A 24410-nucleotide genomic window follows, 5' to 3' on the forward strand; every position below is an offset into this window, starting at 1 on the left:
TCAGTGAAAGGTCTCTCTGGATTCAGGCTGTGGGTTCGAGCTGTAAGACAAAGAACAGCCAGAAGATCTGAGATAGTGTGCACCTCAGTGCCTATGATTGGACGGTCACGGGTTCAAATGGTGTAGTGAGCAGAGTGATATCGTCATTGGGCCATTAACCCTGATTGCTCCATGGTCTGACTGACCTTGCTTTCTTAAAGTGGTTCCCCTGATACGTTCCAAGACCTACAGCGGATAACCAAAACCACAGATAATGGTGAACCAGCGGTGGACCCCGTTTATAACCTGATTTTTGTAAACTTTTACATATTGTAATTGATAAATTACAGAGTACGGTATTATCAACATTAAATACAGTAATAAAGTACATTGTACTTTATACAGTACAATAATCTCAAATAAAAGGGATTCAGATGTTTTAGGCTCATTCTCAAGAGATGACCGAGCAATGATAAATGTCATGTATCAAGGGATGACAGACAAATGAAAATCATGCTTGTTATACCCCTCAAAGGACTAAGGAACAATGAAAAAACATGTTGTTACACTTACATTTTTTTTCAAACTGTGGTAAACCACAGATACTGGGGGGTTCTGCTGTGTTGAGTAAATGGTTGCAATGCCCTCAATGGACCGGTGCTGTAGACATGCACTCTGGGGTGCCCCATTGAGGTACTGTCTACAGGGCCAACAGCCGTCACCTGAACCCCTCAGTAGCGTCTCCAAACTGGAAACATTAGAAACACAAATTGGAAGCCCAATCCTGAGACCCACCAAAACCACACGGGTGACAAAAGGCAACCCGTTCGCGTGGCTGATGACTGTAGCGTCAAAACACTGGTGGGAAGCGGCCAGGGTCCTGGGAGGCAGGCAGGGTCAGTATTCAGTTATTCAGATCTCTGCACAATGGTGAGAGCCAAGGACAGGCCGTTTGTCTCCAGATTTTCCATTTTAGAACTGCGGGGGGGGGGGGGGGGGGGGGCACAAAGCTCCCACAATGGCGACTGCCATTATTTAGGTTACGCCGGAGACACCAGGCTGGAGGAAGGAAGGGTGCCGCCATTAAAGAGCAGTAAATGAAAAACATAAATTCAGACCTTGGGTACAGAATCAGCCATTTTAACAGAGACACCCGAACAGATGAATGGGTATTCCGGACTGCACTAACAATCACCCCTTGACTAACCAAGTCCAAACAGAACATCTTAGTAACAAACTGTAACACACTGTCTCACACCATTTCCCTGCTGCCATCTCTGAACCCATCTTACCCGTGTAGAGAACAGGGACAGATGGGAAACACAAAGCCAAGGTTTTTGATCAATTTATTGCATCATTGTCACTGATGATAAAAGTACTTCATCGCTGGTATACTTCCTGTAGTGTGATAATCTGAAAGGAATTGACTTATCTTGTGGTAGAGGGTTAAACCTGATACTTAGGGGTCATCTGGAAGGGGGACTGCACCCTAACCCACCTCCCCCGCTGGAGGGGATCTTACCCACTGCCCTCATGTGGGCAAAACATGGAGAGGAGTGTTTGTCAAGTAGACCTCAGCTGATAAGACGGTGTGTGTGTGTGGAGTAGCGGTTAACAGGTAAATCACAAAACAAATACATTACAACACATTTGGTTTATTATTTCCTTCTAGCACCTTACAGTTTGTTTCACGAGTTATTGGCTTCGGTTTTACGGTCTACAAACACGACAAAGATTTCAGCCAGAAGGTTAAACCATAGTGCATATTCGTTGGTCAATAAAGACAATGTTACATTTTAACACTGGGGGACAGGGGTCATTTAGAAAACACTGGCGTTAAGGTAGAAATCCACGACTGAAATGTCAACCAGGCAAGTTCATCTGGAAACATCTGAATGCGTTAGAAATGTTAACATTGAACTAAACTCAGCAACTTCCTAAAAAAAGTGTTCATCTTTAAAAACATTCTCTTTTCCAGGACAGATAGACAGTAACAGTCACATATTAATAATTTTGAGATATTTAAAATAAAATTTTCTGGCTTTTTGCATGTGCGGAGTAACACAAAAGGTAAAAAAAAAAAAGGGGGGAAAAAAAAGCATGGCCTGTGTTTCTCGCTGAAGTCCTCTCACGAGTCTGCGATCATGCACACGTTTGTGGGGCTCGGCGCGTCTGGCAGCTTCAGTCTTTGGTACAAACACGCGCGCGCCCTCAGACGGGTGTGGAAGGCTTGAGTTCACATTCACGCTGAATTACAAAGGTACAGACGGCTCACTGACTGGCAAAAGGGCAAAAAAAAAAGAATCTCTTTAAAAAAATTAAAAATACCATGGTGTAACCCTCTCTGTAATCAAGATGGCATCCAGGCTCCTCCTCTTCCATCTGCATCAGTATGAGCTGAATTTACCCAAATGACAGGCAATGAAATGCATATAAAGTTATATGCATTAAAAGAAAAGAAAAAAAAACCTGAAATGAGGCCCAAAACAGTATATAATTGTTTTCAGGGACATCCTGTGTATAATGGCTGGTCGCCCTAAAGAAGAAACTACACACACAACAGGCTGAAGGTGGTAATTAGAGAATGGCAAGGCATTCGTCAAAAGGGCGGATGGGGCCGTGAGCAGCATGTGGGGTGGGGGTCCCGGCCGAAAGGGGATCCTGCGAGCAACCTCCCGAGCCTGGAACCTGGGTGACGTTAACGATGCACAGGCCGGGCTCAGCGACCACGCGGCGGCAGGGTGTGGACAGCCAGATTCCAGACGCCCATACTACAGCGAGGGCGGGCGAGCGGCTTGACAAGAGAGGGAATCAGACCTCAATGTATTAAAGTTAAAAAAAAAAAAAAGAAAAAAAAACACTTCATTTTAAACAACCTCGACCTGTATGGGCTGCAAGTCTGGGAAACCCTGGTGAGAGAGTGTGAAGTCAAATGTTCACGCAGCGGCACGGAAAATGATGGTCACACGTGGACCGGAGCAGTTTCCGGAAATGGGCGGGTGAACGTGACTGGCGCGGTTCTCTGCTGCACTGAATGCCGGCGGAATTGCGTGAATGTGTGAAGCACGGTGTAGAGCAGGTGATGGGGGGGCTAGAGAGTACAAGATGAGGCCTGCCTCCACAATGAGAAGCCCAGAAAGCCACAGCGCCATCACCACGTCTGAGGGGATTTCAACATCAGTCATTTATACCGTCATGGAATAATGTTGGTTGGGGGGGGGAGGGGGTGGACAGGAAGATGGGGGTGGACAGGAAGATGGGGGTGGGTAAGAGGGAGAAAATTACAAGAGATTTCGGTTGCCGAAGATGTTGTTGGGGTCCAGGTAGTCCTTCACAGACTTCAGCATCCCGATGCCCACACCCGAGATGGACTCTTTCATCCACTGCTTCCTGAGCTTTCCCACTAAGGGGGGGGGGGGGGGGGGGGGAGGGGGGAAAAAGAAAAAAAAAAAAAAACATGAAAAAGGGAGGAAAAAAAAAGGGAACGGCTGAGTGTCCCGCGGGCGGCTGGGAGCCAATCAATCTTGCGAGTGTGAGTGAATAAACAGTAGGGTGATAAATGCTTTTATTCGGGGAGGAGAAATGTTTTGCATGGCGTGATTTATGGAGCCCAGCAGACTATCAAACTCATTAGGTCCCTCACAGTCCCCAGGGAGGGGCTGGCCGCCACGCGCAGTCTCCAGTCTAGCTCCTGGGGAGGGCAGGGTGGCAGCGAGCCACCCAAAGTTCCTGCAGATGGCACCTGGTGGGCCCCACTCAACCCCACCCAGGGTAGCGTGTCCCTAACCCCCCGTAGTGCTCCCTGACAGCCCCATGGGTCCCAGCCTTGGACACTCTCTGCACTGCAGTTTCTCTGTCCGCCCCCCCCGGGTGGTGCTGCCATGTGGAGAGAGAAATGATAATGCTGGCAAATGAAGAGGATGCCCCATCCCAGCCCGGAGACCAGCCTCGGCTCCAGACCCCGGGCTCTGGCCCTGCCTACTCTGAAGCCTGCCAGTTGGCTCTGGGCAGTAGCGCTGCAGTACCTCGAGTGGCTCTGGGCCAACAATAGCCTAGGCCAACCTGCCAGGCCCGCAGGAGCCCAGAGAAGGCGGTACGGGAACAGCCACATCCCGCTGCCACATCGCTTACGAGTCTCACGCAGGTGATGACATGTACGCTGTCTTGGGCGGCCACTCGAGTGAAACGCTGGAACGCTCACAGGACCCGACGGTGCTATCATCAGCCTCGCCGGCGGTGTGGGCATCGTCCCTACAGCTCCTCAGAGAGCAGAAGCCTGTCTGCATGCGCCGACACTCCTGCCGCCGACGAGCATTTTTCACATTAAAACATGGGAAGCCGGAGTCGTCATGGAAATTAGAAATCATCAGCCTGTTTATTTTCCCTGCATTTTCCTACCTCCGGCGTTTATAAACATTAATATGGTCAAAGTTAGCGTCACGATAAACACACGGATGGAAACAGCACGCAGAGACCATTCGTCTGTCAGATATTCAAGAAATTCAGACAAGGGTGTGTTTCCCTACTCAGTTATGGGCCCCCGTCGTACAGCACGACCCTGGGAACGGCAAGCCTGAAGGGTGCCCTAAGATATCAGCAAAACAGACTTTGAAGTGAACAGCATGCAGGGAAGGAGAGGAAGGGGGTTCTGTGGTGTCAGGGTTGCTGAGAGATGGCGGGAGAGGAAGCGGCTGTGCCCCATGGAAGGTAACGAGCGTGCAGGGGTCCGTAAAGTCCGGCGCCGGCGAACCCAAAGGACCAAAAATACCCCCCCCACCCCCCCAAAGAGCTCTCGAGTCACAGCAGCCGGACATCTGTTTCAATGACGGCCAAGTGAGGGGCCCGCAGTGGGCACAGGGCTCCCTGACGACCAAACGTGAACACCCCTCCCACTCAGCGTCAGCAAGATCTCATTGGACGGCTCAGCGTTGGGAGGGGGAGGCGGTCACAGCCCCCTGCCGTGACACCATATGCAGACACGCGATACAAGACTATGACATACAGCACCTAATTGAACTGACAGTGGCACTGATTAAGTACTGCAAAACTCCTCCCGAGTTTTTTCTGGGGAGACTACATTAGTCAAGGGGCACTCACAAACAGCCTCAGGAGCATCACCAGAACTTTGCTGATAACTGTGATCACTTTTTACAAAAGAACGGAACAAAATAACACTAACAACAGCAATTAACAGCAATAATAAAATAAAATGAAATACAAGAGTTGACAAACCAGATGTTAGCTCACATCTTTCACTGGCGATTTCAATGCACCGTTTGAGCTGAAGCAGAAAGTGAGAGACTGTGAGTCAGTGTGAGGAGGAAAAGGGCGGCTGTGGGGGCCGTGGGGGCCGTGGGGGCTGTGGGGGCCGTGGGGGCTGTGGCGGCTTTCTCTTCGAACCAGAAAGGCTAGCAGGAAATGTTGCCATCAGGAAAGGAAGGGCAGCTTTATTAACCTTTAGCTAAAGATGCAGTTCAGGAGTAAGGTTCTACACTCCATTTGTTAAGACCTGACCTTGACTGGGACTGAATACATGTTTTTTGGAGTTGGGGTGGGGGGGGGGGGGGCATCATTACTGCAGCAAGACGGAAAACGAAAAGAAGTCCCACTGGCTTTCAGAGGAACAGCGCGGCTGTCCAGATTCATCCGGGTTTGCTGAAGGAAAGCCATGAGAAAATAGTTTCCTCGAGTTAAACTTTTTTTCTTCCTCCCGAAGATGCAAAAGATACTCAGCTGTTTGCATGTGATGTCAGACCCCCCCCCGACATAAACCTAAAGTCTCATTTTGGACAGCGGAGCACGGACGAGGGTCCCTGGAAGAACCAGAACCGGCACACTGGGACGTGCCGACGTGGACAGGGGCACACTGGGACACGAGGAAGAGAAGAACACACAGTATAACAGTATCAAGGCCGGTGACACCCTGGGTCCCGGATCAGGACCAGCCCGAGTGAAAAAGGGCCCAGCCGGCCAGGAGGGAGGGAAACGAAGGGAGAAGTGCACACTGCAAAGTTAGCTGTCCCGCCATCCCCTCCGTCACTTCTGCCGTCGTCGAGGAAAGATAAAACAGAAGGTGTTGGGGCTGCATCATTACCTCTGTCACAGTGATAATTTACACATCCATCTTGTCATATTTCCTCCACTCTCCGCTATCGTAATAAATCTAATGGAGCTTTGACCAGGCAGACGAAACATCCACGGCGACACACTTGCTACCTTCCTAACAGAACCAAAACCACCCCAGCCCCCCGCCTCCCCACACCCCCCACCCCACCATAAAACTATTAAGAAAAGGAAAATTAATCAGCGCACACAACACGCCTCCGGGGCAGAATCTGCTGTTTTCTTCGATAAACAGACACACGAGATGCTAAAAAGCATAAAGCTATTGAGCAGCGCGAAGTGGATTTAAACTTAAAAATAAACACAAATAAACCTCTACTTTCTGCAGCAGCCGTAAGTCCCGTGCAAGGCTTTCTGGGGTCCAGGTAGTGGCACCTGATACACTCTGACTGGGGCCGAGACGAGCCGCTCTGCATGCGGAGACGCACTTTGACAAATGTGGACCAGAAGCATAAAGGGGGGGGGGGGGAGGGTCCCACAGCCCCTTGTCAGTTTAACAGGACAAGAGCAGTATCAAAGTTAAAAGGGCAGAGCGCAGGGTTCACTCAGGGCACTGGCAGGCGTGATCGATGGACCCTCATGGTGATTAATGCCCTGTAACCTTTCCGCCGGACCTTTAGAGCCGTAATAAACCATTAACTCTCCTTACAGACGGCTGCCCGGCCCTCCTGCCTTCACGGCAGAGTGGAGTCTTCAGCCACTCTTTCACCGTGACAAACACTTTGGCTCCTTACAAATTCAAATGTAAGGAACAAAACCTGGGACACCGTATTCAGTTGTCCAGCCAAACAAGGACTCTTTGGGTCATTCTCCAATGGGACGGCTCTCCTTTTCACCCTTTTGTTATTGGACTTTCATGACTTCTGGACCCGAATTTCCAAACCGAGGTAGATGTTCTCCTCAAAATAGCAAGAGCTAGAGAACTTCCTCTGTTGTAAATTCTACCATGTTAAATATTATAACGCCCTTAAAACAAACTCTGGACACTTTTCAAAGGCAGTTATACTTGTGAAGAGTTTATTTAAAAATCGGGCACAACTCTGCAAGCATTTTGGTACCAGCTCCCAGTATCTTCCGTGTGTTTATTCTGTGTGCGTGTGTGTGGAGGGGGGGTCATGCGGCAGCAGGACCTGGTGTAAACACAGGTTAAAAATAATTTATATTTCCTGCGGTGGCCCCCCACCTCGCCGTCCCAGACTACATCTGTTCTCCCTGATACACAAAACTCAGTGAGAGCGGCCCCATCCGTCACCGTGGCGCTGTGGGCCCGACACGCCGGCCTGCCTGCACCCAGATAGCACGGCCCGTCGTGATTAATCACAATTACGGCGCCTCGCAGAGAGGAGCCACGTCAATACCCCCCGCCCCCCCCCGCTCATGCCATGGCGTCGGCGGGGCTGCTAGCGGGGTATGTATGTGCACGCTACGGGGGGGCGTCATACGCACCTAGGGGTCAGAGAACATGGCCAGATCCTGATCCCACCCCCCACCACGCTTTCATTAGTGGTCCTTTAATTCTTACCCTCCCCGATAAAAACGCAGATTTAATATCCCGACTGGTCCGTCGAGCGGCGTCCCCTGACAGGCGAGATTAATCGGCCGTGGAAACGGTGAGCCGAATGGCGCTGCCGATAAGACGGGCCGCACGTTTGGCCCCGGCAGCACGGCCCGCCGCTTCCCGCCTTGTTTTGGCGGAGGCGAGGAGGAGACAAAGAGCAGCCGCTGGCCTATTTGTCTTCCGTAGGAAAACCGGGTTGGACGCGTGACAGAAGAGGCACGGGAGCACTCAGTAACGCTCGGCAGCCGGGAGTGGGGGTGGCGGAGCCGCAGGCATCATCCGGGGATGAGCTGGGTCAAACCAACAGGCCACAAGGGCGCCGTGGAGCGGGCGGGGCAAATCGGCCCGTCCAGACAACAAAGGCGCCCCTTAATCCATAGCCCCTTGTTAATCATATGCCTCAAAACCTGATCCGGGCTCTGGCCCAAATCCTAAACCTGGAGTCGAAATCCCCTCACAGGTACCCCAACTGGGCCCCTCGTTCTGCAGTGCCGTACCTCCGTGGTGGTGGGAGAGACTCCCTCCGTTGGCAAGGATCTCCTCTCTGGCTGCGTGCTGAGGACAAGAGGAGACACTGCCGGTCAAACATGTCGTCCGCAAAAAAGCATTCATCACAAAGACAAGGTACAAGCAATGTCCATGGCAGCGAGGTTAATCAAAGTCATACTGTATGTACCCGTATGTTATTACTGCACAAAACGATCCAGCTTGTCAGTGTTACACATCACGCCCCAGCTGTGGCAACGTGGCGGGGCAGAGGGGGGGCATGGGGGCAAGCTATGTGCTTTGGAGCCTCTTAGCCATATTAATATGCCTCTCAGAGACATACATTAAAACAGTTGTTGATCGCTGGTCTGCTGGCGGGGGAGGGGGGGGGTTCTTACCTCCACTTGCTCGTAAACATGCACAGGGTCAGCGAGGCCTCTGTAGTTAAAGGCAAAGTAGAAATAGACGCAAGCACCGGCATCGTACGTCTGGGTCACCCTGTGGCGGACACAAGGACACGGGAATCAGGACGCGGAAGGGAGCCACTCAGTCGGGTCTTCGCTAACATACACATGGTCTCGGTTCTGCACACCATCTTGATGTCCAAGGTGGAATTAGTGCACCCAAGCGAATGTAAGGGTAGCAGAACAGAATGATGAATAGTGATGCTTTATTCATTTCAGGGAAAAAGACAGTTTTCCCCACTATCTTGCTGTCCATGAGATACAGACAGAGCAAGACTGGGGGTCACAGTGCAAGGCCACCCAGTGTCTACAGACCCTCATGCATTTGGGGATCGATTCAGTGGCATCAGACTGCTGGTCCTGGGAGTTGAGAACTGGGAACCTTCCCCTCACTGGCAAGCAGTCCTAACCCGCTAAGACACACTGCCCCCAGCGCTAAATGCTATAAATTTCACTGCATGTTGATAACAGGGGCATCAGATCTCCCTGACCCCAGAGTGCGGCTGGACGCCCCGCCTTCACCTTTAATAATGTGACATCACAGGGCCATTGGGGGGGGGGGGGAGCTACCCTCTGAGGGTCCTGACATTTAACACCCTCCAAAAAGTTCAACACACATCTCATTTAATCTATAAAGCGTTACGGCTTATCTTTCCATTTTTGTCTCAGGCCTGTGACAGATCACATTTAAAAATTATTAAAACTTCACAAATATACTACATCTAAAAAATGTACATTACAGCAGCATTACCAGATTTACACAAGCCCCGTTAATCACACAGTGTTTAAGAGATCTACAGTTACATTTCTTTGGAGGACAGGAAGGGGGTTTTGGGCCGGCCGTGCCAGGAGAAGAGGACACGGGCCTGTTCAGGACAAATCGCACCGCGGTGCTCTGCATCGCGACCTTCGCAGGGGTCAAACAGGCAGATCAATCTTGTCGCGGCCCCGCCAGAGGGGAAACGAATGGTTAAAAAAATTATCACTTTTATCTCCGCGCGGTAGCAGAGGGACTGGCGAACGGCGTGGAGCGCAAACCACAGAGGGGCTTACATCTAAAATAGGCAGTCTCAGCATACTGGGATGGTGTGGGTACTGCTCCACTGGGGAAGAGAATCAGCACTCAAAGCATAAGCACATGGCACCCATGGAGCCCATCTCCAGGCAGTATGTAGGCAGCTCGCCCCCTCCCTGAGCGAGTACCAGCCCGCACAGGCCCGACCCACATGTACCTGCACGTGGACATAGGGGGGAACTGCACCCCCCTCTCCTTGCACTCCCTCATGATCCGCTCCTTGACGTTCCTGCAGAGATCCAGGACCCTAGGAATAGCGACGGGGAACCATTAGCGCGCCACCTGCATGCAGTAAAAACAGGGGGGCCAAGGCGCAGAAACCGACCCCCCTACACACGTGAGGACCTGGGATTTCCACTTCCTTCCTTGGTCGGATGTGGCGGCAGGGAGGGTGGCTTCTACACGACGCTCAGAGGACACAGACTTGGCAGAGGCAGGCTTGAGAAGCGGTGTGCGACACACTGGGGAGGAGTGTTATAGTGGCGTGTTTGACACGGGCTTAGTGTCAGAGGAAGCGGGCAGCGCGCGTGTCACCCAGAACATGTATGTAAGAGTGCAGCTCTGGGTCAGAAGACAAAGTTTATATAACAGGTGCCCGTGATCCATCTCCGTCCTGCTCCTTCCTGCTAGCTGGGGGGAGGGGGGAGGCCTCTCCTCAGTGCCAAGGCGCAGATGGAGCCAGTGAATGGTGAAATCTAATTACGGAGGATGAAGCAGTCTGCCTGCTTTCCACCAATCAGCAATCAGCAATCCCCCTCCGTTTCTGACAGTGGTTTACATCAGCTTTGAAAAAGTCCTGTTACTTTCCCACCAAACAGCCACCAACCCCCCCCCCCCCCCCCAAAAAAAAAAAAAAACTTGGTATCTCGGGAATGTCATCAGAGCCTGTGTCCCAGCCAGACCCCTCTGCACCACCACATCTGGTTTCCAGACCTTTTCCTCACGCCAGGATGTACCTCAGAGTTGCGTGCCTTTCTCGGCCCCAAGGTGGGGGGTGGGGGGTGGGGGGCGTGGCTTCCTATAAGCGTGAGAACGGTAAGGGCCATTTTCAACTTCACACAGCTCCCCACGCTCCTTCTCTGCCAATCATACTCCTGGCCAGAGAGTCCCTGCTCCGTAAGACTCCACTGGGCCCATAAGGGTCAAAGGTCATGCTGACAGCTGCCCGTAGCACCACTTGTTACCCAGGGATAGATGGCAAATAGAAACACCAAGTTCTCGCCCAGATACAGTTACAGCACGGACGTTACCTGTCCCAAGGCACTGACGTCTCAAATGACTCTCCGATCACGTAGTAGTCCATCCCCAAGTCCTGTGGGAGAAGGACGAACACCCAGGGAGTGAGTGACAAGCAGAAACAGTAAGGGATATCTGGGAGATGGGGCGCAGTGGTCCACAAAGCTGGCTTTCAAAAGGACATGACATCTCCCCCCACAATGGTGTGCAGTTAACTTTCCGTCCCCTAACCGAAGCCAGGGAACAATCCCATTCCAGAGATTCCTCAACCTGAGCCTCCGTGGCAACGCATGTGAGCGGACAGGGCCGGTCCATCGGGCCGAAGCCACCGCGGGCCTTTGTGTGTCAATCACAGGGACCCACCCGGAGGTAAGCGATGACGAAGGTCAGCATGTAGCCTCTCTGCCCATTGTCTTCTCCAGCTGCCAGGCCCCTGGAGGCAAACAGCGGGGTTAATGTTTAACACGGTCCTTTCACTCCTTTCCCGCCCCCCTACCCCGCAGCCGCCACTCATGCACGGCCCAGGTCCGCCATGGGGCCTTTAGCCGCGTCCGCTTGCCTATTGCCCGTCCATCTATCATAGCAGACCCCTTTGAAGGGAGAGAGGACGGTGGCGGTGGGGGGAGACCGGGTGCGGGGAGCGATCAAATTTTCATTTACCAACTAATCAGATCAGGAAAAACTCATTAGAGGAAGTCTTAATTGATTCACCCCTTTTTGTCGGTCGGAATCAAGTATCATTCAGAAAACACAGTCGAATCAATCACCCTGAAAGGAGGACGATAAATGTGAGCAGATGTTCATTGGGGCAGCAAGATAAACCGCCACGTTTTCAGGTTCTCCCAAACATGAGCCTTTCAGCTATGAAAAACTAGTCTGAACTCATCAAGCGCACGTTACATAACTTACACCCAGTGTACTCTCCTGAAAACATTAATGTTCAGGAAAACAGAATATACTGAGCCTTATAAACTATGCAACAGTCTCAAAAGAACATGAAAGAATCTTTTTTTTCTCAAATGTGTCAGATTTAGATTCCAAAGGGACAGAAATGATTGGGGAAATTTCCTCCATCTTACAGGATATTAAGTTTAGAATCGGGCCCCCTTGGGAAGGTCATAGTGTGAAACACGCACACACAAGCGCGCACACACACCTGCAGATGTGCAAACAGGAGTTATCACACTCCCCACCCACAGCTCCTGCTCTCACTCTGTGTAAATGTCATTGGCTTTGATAGCAGATAAACTCGCACAAGCCAACAACAGCACAGGAGCACTATCTCAGGCACATTGGGACCTGGGTGTGCGTTTGGGGGGGGGGGGGCATCTCTCCTTGCCTGTGACAGATAACTTATTCTCAGTAGGATACCCCCATCAATCAGCCTCACGATCAATCGAAGCGGGCAGGGCTCAGCCAGCCCCACATTACTCACACCCTTCCTGGAGCGAGGCGCCAAACGGCCGTCGACAAGGGGACGGCCGCAGGTGATCCATCACACTGCCGTTTAGGGGCGGCCCTCCCGCTCGGACCCTGGAGGCTGTCACTCACTCCACAAACGAGCCAATGAGATGGTCGATGGCCTCGCGGGAGGGAGGGAGGGGCCGTGGGGGTCAGTGGCACACCATGCCGTCACCGCATACGATCTCGTGGGGACCTGAACGCCTGTCTCTAACCCAACAGGGATCGTCGGTGGGATGTGTTCGGATTCCAGCTGCTAAGCCATATTAATGCGCTAACGCGAGGCAGGGACTCAGGGTGCCGACTCACCCGAATTTGGCCGCGATGTCATACACCTGCTTCTCGTGCTGCAGGACCTTCTCGCGGTCCCCCTCGAACAACAGGGTGGCCACGCACAGCCGGTGGGGGTCAAACCCTTTAAACTGGAGAGTGGGGAAGAGTGGGGAGAGATATGGGGCTCAGTCAAACAGGTATGCTGAAAAGGGCTGGTTGAGGGGAGAGGCGCACCAGGACGGAGGCTGTACCTTGGTGATGTAAAACTTCTTCAGTCCGTCCAAGAAGGATGTGAATATCGAGGAGACCTGAGGCTTCAGAGCGTGTCCTGCAAATTGCGAGGTCAAAGGTCAGGATGCCAGGTGTGGGGAGGGCACCATGCTACCAGCCTGAGGAGCTAATCGATATAGATTTTAACCCCGCATTTGAGCTCCTGCTCTCTCCTCCCACCCTGTCAGATTTATTTGCCCGTAAAACAATGGTGGGTGTGAATAAATGGCAGCATTTGAATAACTTCGGCGCTGCCGAGAGACTGCGGGGAACAAAACCAATAAATAACCTTGGCTCTGTGGGGGGGGGGGGGTTGATGTGGCGATATCTGTCTCCCTCTGCCGCGTGTTTTGATTTATCCCTAATCGGACAATAAAGTGCCGTCGAACGGCCGTGAGCGGCGAGCCGGACCGCATGCGAAAGTTATCAATCACGGTGGAAAAGTAACGAGCGACTCCATGCAGGCTCAACAGCCCATTTACGCTGCTCTGTCTATTAGGCACTCTGCGGTTGCTTTCTCTCTTAATTATTTCCATTTTGATTCAAAATGCCTTCTTTTTCAACAGAAAAAAACACCCCCCCCCCACGACAGGCCTCCCCTACGTACAGATTAACCTTCTACTCAAAAACAGCTCCTTCGTAAACGGTGATACCAATTCAGCCCTTTGATCCCACGGCACAGGTTTGGATAATGGCAGCCGGAACTGGCTCTTCTGGTGCATTAGAAAAAACCGGGCCGATCCACCTGGTGTGGCTGAACCTTTGCGATGACCATACATATGGATACGGGGGGGGGGACAGGAAACCAGGCTCTGGATCAAAGGCGCGCTCGCTGGACCGTAAACGTTCAATTTAGGAAGAAGGAAAAAAAAGAGTATCCTTAAGAGTCCTCCAATTACAGGCAGCTGGTCTCTCCTACGCGGAGGGGGCCAAGGTGGGGTCAGCATGCCCCCAGCCTTCACCTGACGGGGTAGGCCATGATCAGAGCAGGTCACTTAGGAACATCACATGTGATGGACGAGAAAGGGGCCAGCCAGAAGGAGTGTGAAGCGCTCCGAGGAGAGACTAAAGTGTAAAAACACCCAATGCAGTAGGTGAAGAGGTAATATTGGTGTATTGGCCCCCTGTAAGTATCACACACACACACATGCGCACACATGCACTCACCAAACTGGAACTGGGCGTTGTCCATCAGACGAATGGATGCAGGAGCACACCTCTGAAAGGAGCAGAGGGACACCCGCGTTACAAAGGTAACAGACGTCTCGCGTGTCGGTTTGCATTTCGGAGGTTAGGACTCGTATCCATTACCAAACACAACCAGGCGCCACTCGTGTCTTCGAATACGTTCTTTAGGACTCCTTGTTAATTGCACTCCTGACAGGCATCACCTCATTTACATACCGCGATCGATGGCGGTGACTGAAGCTGGAGCCGTTAAGGGGAACCGGCCCACGGGTCAGTGACTGAACTGGAGCCTTGCCAAATCAAGTCTGGCAAATAATGCTTTTACACATATTCAAAGGCTGAGGTGTTCCCAGGAGCGCCCCAGAGTGTGATCACGTGGGAGGTGCAAGAAGACAGCATGTGACAGTACCATAGCCACCTTGATGTGTGGAAGCTGTAACTGAATTCACGACAGCGGCGGTAATGACTGCACATCCACAAATTCACAAAATGTATATACTGACTAAATATATATACTAAATATATACAAACGCATTAGTGAGGGCAGGAACTGGTGCTGGACATAAAGGCCTGACTTGTTATCTCCATTCTAGTTCATCCCAAAGCTGGCAAGTCAAGTTCTTCCACACCAACCTCACCCAACCAGGTCTTTATGGACCTTGCTTTGTGCACTGGGACAGAGAAGAGCCTTCCCCAAACTGTTCCCACAAAGCTGGAAGTATAGAATAGTCCAAAACGTCTAGGTATGCTGAAGCATTAGGTGTTCCATTCGCTGGCATTAACTGGTCCAACCCATGAAAAACAACCCCATACCATTATCCCTCCTCCACCAAACTTTACAGTTGGCACAACGCAGTCAGGCAGGTAACGTTCTTCTGTCAACCATAAGACTCATCCATCAGACTGCCAGACAGAGATGTGTGACTCATCACCCCAAAGAACAGTTTCCTCTGCTCCAGAGTCTAATGGCAGTATGCTTTACACCACTCCTTCAAAACGCTTGGCATTGCACTTGGGGATGTGAGGCTTCCATGCAGCTTCTCGGCCATGGAAGCCCATTCCATGAAGCTCCCAGTGCAGAGTTGATGCCAGGGTTAATGCCAGAGGAAGTTTGGAACTCTGCAGTTGTTTTGCAAACTATGCGCCTCAGCACTGGGCGACCCCGCTCTCTTACTTTACATGGTCTGCCACTTCATGGCGGAGTGTTGTTGTTCCTAAATGCTTCCACTTTGCAATACCACCACTTTCAGTTGACTGTGCAATATCTAGCAAGGAAGAAATTTCAGGAACTGACTTATTGCGAAGGTGGCATCCTATGACAGCACCACGCTTGGATTCACCGAGCTCTGCAGAACGATCCATTCTTTCATAAATGTTCGTAAACCTGACTGCATAGCTAAGTGCTTGATTTTATAGACCTGTAACAATTGGTCTGAATGAAACACCTGAATCCAGTGATTAAGAGGTGTCCCAATACTTTTCTCCATATAGTGTGCATTATAATAATTTGGTTGTAATGGCTCCCCCATCTGGCCGGATTTAAAAGTGCAATGCCTCCTTGAAAGTAGCTCCTTACCTGCTTTGCCACCTCTCTCAAGCAAGCCACACCCTGCTCAAAATTCGGAAAGACCACGGAGCCGTACTTCTGGTACTCTGGGAGGGGCCGGATCTTCAAAGTCACCTCAGTGACCACACCCAGGGTTCCTAAGGGAGACGGACATGTCAGAAAAGCAGGACGAGGAAGCCTCACGTTACGCACTATGGTTACTAACAAGCCCGCAAGGAGGACAAAGCCTGACTCCACAATGACCAGGAAGACTCTGCCCTAAGCTCCATTAACCACAGTTTGCTAATGGGAACCACAGGACAAAACCGGCACTGTTTAATTAAGAAGTTACTATAAGCACAGACAAACAAGCACAGCTTTACAAACACCTCCCGCAGGCTGCGGATCACCAGCGGCAGTGTGGCAGGCGGGCTCTGCAATCGGCGCGACGCAATCGGATCAGGCGGCTGCTGATCTATGGCATCCCATCTCTCCCCTGGGCTTCGCGTTACACAAGAGGGGTCAAGCGAAATTTACGGGCCCAGCACGCAGAGGGGGCGAAACGCATTCATATCAAAGGACACCGAGCACCAGGGACGAATTAAAACCCAAAGGTGCTCGCAGCGTGACCCCTAAAAGGCTCGCCAGGGAACCCAGCTTGGCGTTTTAAGTTGCACGTGTGCGCTTGGGGGCTGCACGAGGTCCCCTGGTCAGAGGGATCGGGCCCGTAAAAATAAAATAAACTCCGAGAGCTGCCATCTTAGATTTCCATGATCAAGGAGACCCAGCAGGGGACCCCAGTGTGAGCCAATTACTGTAAACACCTTACAGCGGGTCACTGATACGCATTGGCGAAAGGATCGAGGAGAGCCATACAAAGGGAACGAAATAGTGGCTCTTTGTCTGAGCTCATTCAAGCCGAATTCAGAATATAATATGTGATATGTGCAAATTCCTGCCTCCGTATTACAGCCCCAGGGTGGGGAGAAGTCGCCCCGTCTGCTAAATATTCATCAACGTCATTAAGCGATGTCTCAATGGCTTAGCGTTTTCTCCGAGACGGAGGAAACGTTGGCCTTTCTCTTTGGTACAAATGAGGCGTGTGTGTGTCTGTGTGCGAAAAGCAAGGGGACACTACATCAACCCCCATAGCAGCATATTCCAAAGCATGCCTTACTTAACCCTACATCGTATCTAACCGGCCACCACCCCTGTACACAGCGGCACACGCAACCAGCCAGGGGGTTGTAAACGACACCTTTGGTGACCGGCGTGTTATTAACCTGTCTCTGTGGCGAACACTGCCCGTGTCAAGAGGCTCCGATAACGGCCTCAGTCAAACGGGGGGCTGTAAAATTATCCGGAAAAAAAGGTACCAGTAAGAAAGCAGCATTAACCTGTGCCGCTGCAGCCATTACCGACCCCATTAAACCTGCAGATGTCTCCGCTAACGGCCTCGCCAGAGACTCGGAGATTTACGCGACAGCACATGAGAAATAAACCTCGTTGTCAAAAAAAGAAGGAATAAAAACAGCTTCAAACAGGAGCTGCCTACCGCCAAACATCCCCTCTTCTAAGAATGCCATTTAAAATAATTACCTAATTAGACATCAGAACCACAATTAAATCAAAATTACGAAAGACCCAGAGTAAAATCGTTTGTAATTATTCCACACAAGAACGGTTTGCAAAGACAGCATGTAAACATTGTCTGATCACCTTAAACCCACAAACCTTTTTAAAGGATAGAAAATCACTAAAACATTACTAAACATTACTAGTTTTGCGGGTCTGAAGTTTGTTACTTAAGCAGAATTCTGTACACCAAACAGAACCACTTAACACACAAGAGGAACTTTTGCCCGAGAGATCACACTGCTATCACTCTCCGCCATTGGACCAGCATAGATGTTTGAGTACTGGCTAGGTAATCAAACAACTCTCTATTACAAACTGCAGAAGGAGCAAAAGTCATTAGAGAAAGGCAGAGAAGCCCCCTGCTGAGACACTGCATACTGCACTCTAGTGGGCAGCTAGGGTAACACGTGACTCTCTCTCTCTCCCCCTCCCTCCTTCCTTCCTTCAGGCAAAGTTCTTAGCTTGCTTTGGAAACAACCCTGAATTCCGGCATTCCACCAAGTTTTATTTTAGTTTTTTTTTTTCTTGAAGGATGGTGACATTATCCGCAAACGGAGAACCAGGATTAATCTTCTGCCCCCCCCCCAGCGAGGCAGCCTTGCAAAAGCTGGCCGCCCACTGTGTCAGTCTATAAAAGCTTAACAGTAAAAGTGCAACATTCAGAACACAGGCTGCAGTAGGGTGAGGCACCTCTGCTCACTGAACTGGGGAGAGGCTAACTCCCACCCCCTCAACGGACTGGGAGCACAGGGGAGAAACGTGCTCCCTTGGGCCACATGGGGGTAGTGGCATACTGTCAGTAGGCCTCTAACACAGAGATAATGAATGCCCCTCCACCACCACCCAAACTGAACATGTACTTTGGAAGATTCCACCACCGCTGAAATGTGAGGGAGCCGACCACGGGCACAAGGACAACCGCAGCTGCACCTCCGAGTCTCATAAACACAAGCTGCGCAACGTCAGGGCTGTACCAGTCAGGGTCCTGCAAGGACAACCATCTGCGCATGAAGGCAACGGCCTCAAACACTACATACACACAACCATGCTTATAAAAACACACTTGAAACACATGATTGTAATTAGCACTATTATGACATTCTCTGCACAATGACTGGGAACTTCGATATAATTATGTAGAAATTTTATTTTCTTTTATACGGACTGCTTTCTCCTTTAGGAGGTGAATTAAAATTATGCAGTGCCTAGTTTGCATTTCTAGAGCGTACTGACAAGCACACACACAATGCAGGGTTTATCAAAGACTGTTTATGTCAACATTCCTGCATGTGTAGACAAGTGCCCCACCAAACACAACCTCCCTGGGGCAGAACGACCACAGAGCTCCCATGTGGAGACGTTTACTAGGTGTCTCCAAAGGACCCGGCAGTGGAGAGAGACCTACCCTCAGAGCCCATGATGAAGTGGTGGATGTCCGGCCCAGTGGACATGCGGGGAACCTGGCAACTCTTCTCCACCACTCCACGCGGGGTCACCATTTTTATGTGAACCACCTAGTTTAGAAGGTGAAGCGAAGAGGCGGCCCGTCACTCAAATTAATAGAGGAACTGGCTGTTAACCTAACATCAATTGCCACTTTGGACAACTTGCAATGGACAAGTAACTACTGTAATTTTTTTTACATGTTGAGACTCCTGTCTGTTAATCCAAGCAGGGAAAAGGGATCAGCGAGCTCACTCATCTAGCCAATACCATCTAGGAGCGCCTGCCACACATACCAGGTCCTCGATGTTGCCGTAGATGTTCTTCTTCATGCCGGAGGCTCTGGTGGCCACCCAGCCGCCCAGGGTGCTAAACTCCATGGAGTCAGGCTCGTGGCCTGTGCAGAAGCCGCTCTCGTTCAGCTGGGCAGAGTCACAAGACACATGAGCAACGTTCCACACTGACAATCGGCAGCTGAGGGTGGCCTCTTAGACCGGCCAGCTGGACAGAGGTGTGGGGGGGCGAGGCTGGCTGGCACATACCAGGAAATCCAAATCAGCCCCATCACAAACAAACAGGAAAACGCATCTGAGTAAATACTCCAAGCAGGAGAGAATGCCCCCCCCAAAGTGGTAAACCCTTAACAGGAATAACTTTATGCATTTACAGTGAGATCCATGCTACACCATCCCTGCCAACTCTAACTTTACTTCCTTTGCCAGACCAGCCCCACCCTCACCCCATCCCACCCCCCGCACATCTGAGAACAGCCTGGAAGCACCATAAAGCAGCTGCGACCCATCAGCACCAGCACGGCACCTACCAGTCTCTCCAGCTCCTGCCCGACAATCCCGGCTTCAACGTGGGCTGTTAAGTTCTTCTCGTCGATCCACAATATCCGATTCTGGGGCGAGGGGGCGGGTGGGGGGGGGGGACAAATGCACAGGTGCACACATGATAAGATTTTTCAAAAAAAAATGAAAGAAAGAAAATCACTGTCTCGTCAAATGGTTTAATGCCACGGCAAACACCAAATGGGAGCCTTCTGACATCTCTGGGTCTAACAAAAAGTGTTTCTGCGCACATCTGGCCCGATTTCCAAATTGATTTTAAACCCCGTGTCCGTGTCACTGACAGTGAGTACATGTAGCTGTCCTCACTCCTGCACCCCCCCCCCCCCAACCTCACGCACCCTCCCCCTCGCTGAATTATGGCCCACAAACTCACCACGACGCAGATCACAGAGGTGCAGAAAACTAAGATGGCGTGTCAAATTTACACATGAAATGTAAGTGGGGACTGAGCCTGGCGCCGTTTGTGTTGAGTTTATCCAGGCTCTGGGAGGTGTCAGTGGTCTCCCTAGAAGGCGCTGGCCCAGTACAGCCCCCCCAACCCGATCTCAGCAGCTGAACTCCTCACGCAGTGTTTATAAGCGACCAGGGTGGCCGCTGTCTGCAGCTTGAGCACTCACAGGCCCCCCATCCATCATCCTGCATGGCTAATAATCTGTCTACACCCAACATTCTGAGACTCATGTAATTCCGCTGCATGGCCACAAGGGGGCCAACCCACTACCTAAAGTACACACAAGTTTGAGCTTCGAATGGGGGAATTTGCCTTCCGTACTGCACCCTGCGTATGCATATCTGAAGTGGCCAGTAACGAACTTCAGAATGAATTTTAAGTTGAGCGTGGTGGGAAGATGCGTGCAAGTATACAAGTTATAATTTATGCCAAGGGTAATACTTGGCTAATACTCTAGTAATACTTACTATAACCACCCACACTACACCAATCCACATTACACATGCTAAAAACACAACTTCAAACACATATTGTACCTGTTTTTAAGGCAGCAACAGATAAACGGCATGATGAATGACATCATGTCTAAAAACAGATGCTCTGAAATGCAGGCGCTAGCCTAGATGCCAGAAGGAGTGCCGTCCCTAGGCGGGTTTTGGGGTCCGGGCCTCCAGAACTCTTTATTTACAGGCCTTCCTGCCATTTACGGACTCACCATTTGTGAGGTATCCAACGAGACAATGGAGCGCATCTCATCTGGTGGGCATTCCAGGGCACTGGACACGCTGGTCCCTCCTGTGTGGGGGAAGGGCTGCACGTTACCGGCCGTCTGTCATTATGGGTGACCCGTCTATCGCATGCTCTCTCCGACACCCTGGCATTGGCGCCTCAGTGCACGCGGCCCTGCTGCCACAGGGACACGCAGCTGGTGGCTGGCAGGAGTGTGTCTAAGATAAGCCAACATCCAGGTGCTTAATGAGGCGTCTCCACGGCTGACCAGGTCTGACAGCCTGAAAAGCGGGACCCTTGTTACAGCACAGCACCACCTGCAGGCCAGCACTGCAACCCTGGGAAGCAGCCATGCGTTGCTGAAAGACACCACCGCACTGGGAATCTAACTGGGAAGGATCCCTAGTTCCATGCTTCAAGGAGCTGGCTGGACTGGTTGGCTGCCACCCCGCCACTGAGAAATGCTTCACTGATCGTTTTTAATCATAATAAATCACATCACAGAACTTGTTTTTCAACATTCAGTTTCTTTATAAAACGGGGGTGAAAAAAATACCAGATTAATAGCTCGCACACATGTTGTGAGTGCCGACTTCTTAATTAAGTTTTCCGAGATGCTGACTTTGGATAATTAAATTTTGGCGGGTAGGAACACAATGCACAGATCAGTGGATGCGTCACACTGATTTATGGCAAAAACCTGCCATTTTACTTTAATCAGTTTTTACAATAAACTTGCACAGTCTAATTTGCTAAGTTATAAAACTATAAACTTAGAACCAGAAAACCAAACTTTACATCACCTAGTCCCAAAAGAGCAAGAAATGTGTTTTTTCCATTTATACTAATACTGATTTGCAGGATCTACTGCACTGCGACTGAATTACTGTTTGTTTCCCTGAATTCTCTGCCTCATTAACACTGGGATCATTTAAAGTAAATGCACAGTGGAGGGTAGGAAGGTTCAGTAAACAAAGTCTAAGCTCTCCATCCTAAGCCCTACTAATCACCTGTTTGCTCTGGGTGTGAAATACTCACCTCCATAGGGAATCAAACAAACGTTATGTTGGCATGCCAGCTCCACGATTTTCACCACATCGTCGTGGCAGTCTGCAAGAGGCCACAGTATCGCTCATCAGAGGAGGCCTGTCCTACCTTGGGATGCCCCTAGAGGGCGACAGAGCACTGGAGCCAAGGGTTTAGTTAGGGTGATGGGTTCAACGCAGGTGAGTTAGGCTGGCCAAAATCAGCACAGGCACTGGGCTCGCATGCAAACACCAGAGTTGAAAATACCAACAAGTCTCAGTTTTGAAAGAAGGACTCCACTTTTCTTCACCAAGGAAAAATGCAATATGCTTTATTTTTAAATTAGAAATTAAAATGTATTTTTGATGCTGCATCAAATACCAAGAGGCATTTCACTGCTTATACACCCTTTAGATCACTGCTAGAAGCATCCATCCTTCATCAACAGAACGACGGCCCTTTAAGTCAGACAGATATCAGGGGTACAGAGGAGGCGGAGAAACCATATGCTGTTTGCTCGAGCAGCTGTGTCTGATAGGCTGAGGCGAGCATGCCTGTAACCCAGATACTGTAGAGAAAGCCCCGTGATTGGCTGCCCACCAGGAAAGTCTGCTTTGGAAGGCGGAGCCATACAGTCACTTATCTGCATGCTAAAGCAACAGAAGCCATAACCGCCATCAGACCAATCTTGGGAAAGTAATTCATGCTGCCATAACCAGCCGAAATCAAAGTCTCTCATACCAAATATGGTAGTTTTATGACGCATCTGCTCATACAAACATGAACCACCGAGCTGATGGGAGGGTGGCCTCTCTGTACAGATTAACCCTTTAGAACCCTGGCTCCAGAGCGGAGGGGGCGATGCATTAGCAAACAGCAAGGGGCAGCCAGCAAGCACGCTTCAGGGGACACTCACTTGGCCAAACTACCACGTCAGGAACACGTCCAAACCTCCCCTCACGAAGGGCAAAGATCTCATGCAAGCAGTGACCTGTATAAATTGAAGAAAATGAATTTATATATAATGTATACACTTACACTGTCAAAAGAGAAGACGGCCTTACAGAAGGTATCCAACAGGGATGCACAATTAGGAGAAAGAAATTATGGAAATTATGTGAACCCCCCCCCCCCAGCAACAAAGGAAACAAAAACTTCACTGAAAAGGGTAAATACAAAAAAAGAAAAATTAGAAGAGTCAAGAAGAAAACCTTCAAAGGTACTGCCATCTTTCGGTCTCGTATGTGATTAAATAACATAAGATAACAGGCAAACAGTGTGTTGTATATTACAAGTAGCCATTTAGCAGACGAGGAACACTGGACGATTTCACAATTATAAAAAGATATGTTTACAATTTTAGTGCATTATCATACTGTACTATAATACAGTAATTCTTAAAGTGTTAAAAAAAAAAAACTATCAATGACTTTCAGTGCAACAAATTTTTTTTAAACTGAGAAGTGCTCATTTGTATTTGCATTTATTTGGTTGGCATTTAAAAATGAGACTTGTTTGATTTCTGAAAAGGTCTCCAAACTCGTGCCACTGGTCTTTGCCAGATCAGACTGGATCCAGTCACCCAGTCGCCCACTCCGCGTGCTCATGCCCTGGATCGTGGGGCTCACCGTGGGCTCGGAAGACCCGGTCGTCGGCCTCCAGGGAGAAGGGGATCCCCATGGATTTCAGGTCCTGGAGGAAAGCCTCATTCAGATTGGGTGGTGTGATCACACTGCTGTTTAACGCCGCCTGGAAGAGAAGAGTATGGTTTAGTCCACAAAGAGCCGACCAAGAAGCAGGAGAGGGCAGATGAAGGAGAGACTTACTGTAGGCGGGCTTTTGTGCTGGAGGTTCGCGCCAAAGGTGCTTTCGAACCAATCCTTCAAACTGGGAAAAAGCAACCCACCTAACCTGTACCTGCAATTCAAAGTGTTTAATATACAGATAAGCAAGTCTGCAAGTTAAGTTTTTCAGTTTAATTTTCAATACTGCAGGATTCATGTCAGTGCCATTCATCTGCCAAAACTTTACCATTCCTGCAAGGCAACGCAGTCTAATAACACGGCCAGAGCCAGTCAGGCTGACTGATGTCAGAAGACCAGAAGAAGCACTCAGAGTCACTCCTTCAAGCACAACAGGGTGAGAGGGAGGTAAAAAAAAACTACTTTTGTGTTAGACCTGAGAATTCGTATACAGGGATACAGTAAAACCTCGTATTACAAGTAATTTGGTTTGCGAGTGTTTTGAAAGACGAGCAAAAATTTTAAATAAATTCTAACTTTCACTTGCAATACGAGTATTATGTATATGCTTTGTCTGCCTAGTGTGACGTAATCACAACTGACTCGATGGTTCTTCTCTCTCTCACAGAGCGGGATTGTGGGTAATCGTTTCCCATGCTTGGTCTCAGTCGGTGTCCCTCACTCGTACAGTCAAAATTTAGTAGAAAAGCACCACCCAAATAAGGGCGTAGCAGTGCGAGCGATGAATCTGTTTACCTTTGAAAAGAATCATGGTGGTGTCGTTAAAGTGCAGGTTAATTTGTTTTATGTATTTTTACTTTATATTTTGTATTAATCATTTTTATATAAATATTTTTGGGTTGTGGAA

General features: G+C 50.0%; 1 protein-coding gene across 1 annotated transcript in view; it reads right to left on the reverse strand.

Moving 5' to 3' along the window:
• Positions 1–1618: 1618 nt before the first annotated feature.
• Positions 1619–24410, reverse strand: part of agps (alkylglycerone phosphate synthase) — a 30464-nt gene continuing 7672 nt past the window's right edge. Inside the window, exons 3-20 of the mRNA XM_048979894.1 lie at positions 23627–23717; positions 23429–23549; positions 22717–22791; positions 21813–21884; positions 20761–20840; positions 19564–19644; positions 19037–19162; positions 18703–18811; positions 15690–15817; positions 14093–14144; positions 12907–12983; positions 12692–12804; positions 11285–11354; positions 10936–10997; positions 9843–9932; positions 8545–8644; positions 8158–8215; positions 1619–3382 (exon numbers count right to left, since the gene is read on the reverse strand). Coding sequence (XP_048835851.1) covers positions 3261–3382; positions 8158–8215; positions 8545–8644; positions 9843–9932; positions 10936–10997; positions 11285–11354; positions 12692–12804; positions 12907–12983; positions 14093–14144; positions 15690–15817; positions 18703–18811; positions 19037–19162; positions 19564–19644; positions 20761–20840; positions 21813–21884; positions 22717–22791; positions 23429–23549; positions 23627–23717 — 1627 coding nt within the window. The 3' untranslated portion in view covers positions 1619–3260. The remainder of the gene's footprint in view (positions 3383–8157; positions 8216–8544; positions 8645–9842; positions 9933–10935; positions 10998–11284; positions 11355–12691; positions 12805–12906; positions 12984–14092; positions 14145–15689; positions 15818–18702; positions 18812–19036; positions 19163–19563; positions 19645–20760; positions 20841–21812; positions 21885–22716; positions 22792–23428; positions 23550–23626; positions 23718–24410) is intronic.

Source organism: Brienomyrus brachyistius, chromosome 16 (assembly GCF_023856365.1).
Source record: "Brienomyrus brachyistius isolate T26 chromosome 16, BBRACH_0.4, whole genome shotgun sequence".
NCBI classification, from domain to species: domain Eukaryota; kingdom Metazoa; phylum Chordata; class Actinopteri; order Osteoglossiformes; family Mormyridae; genus Brienomyrus; species Brienomyrus brachyistius.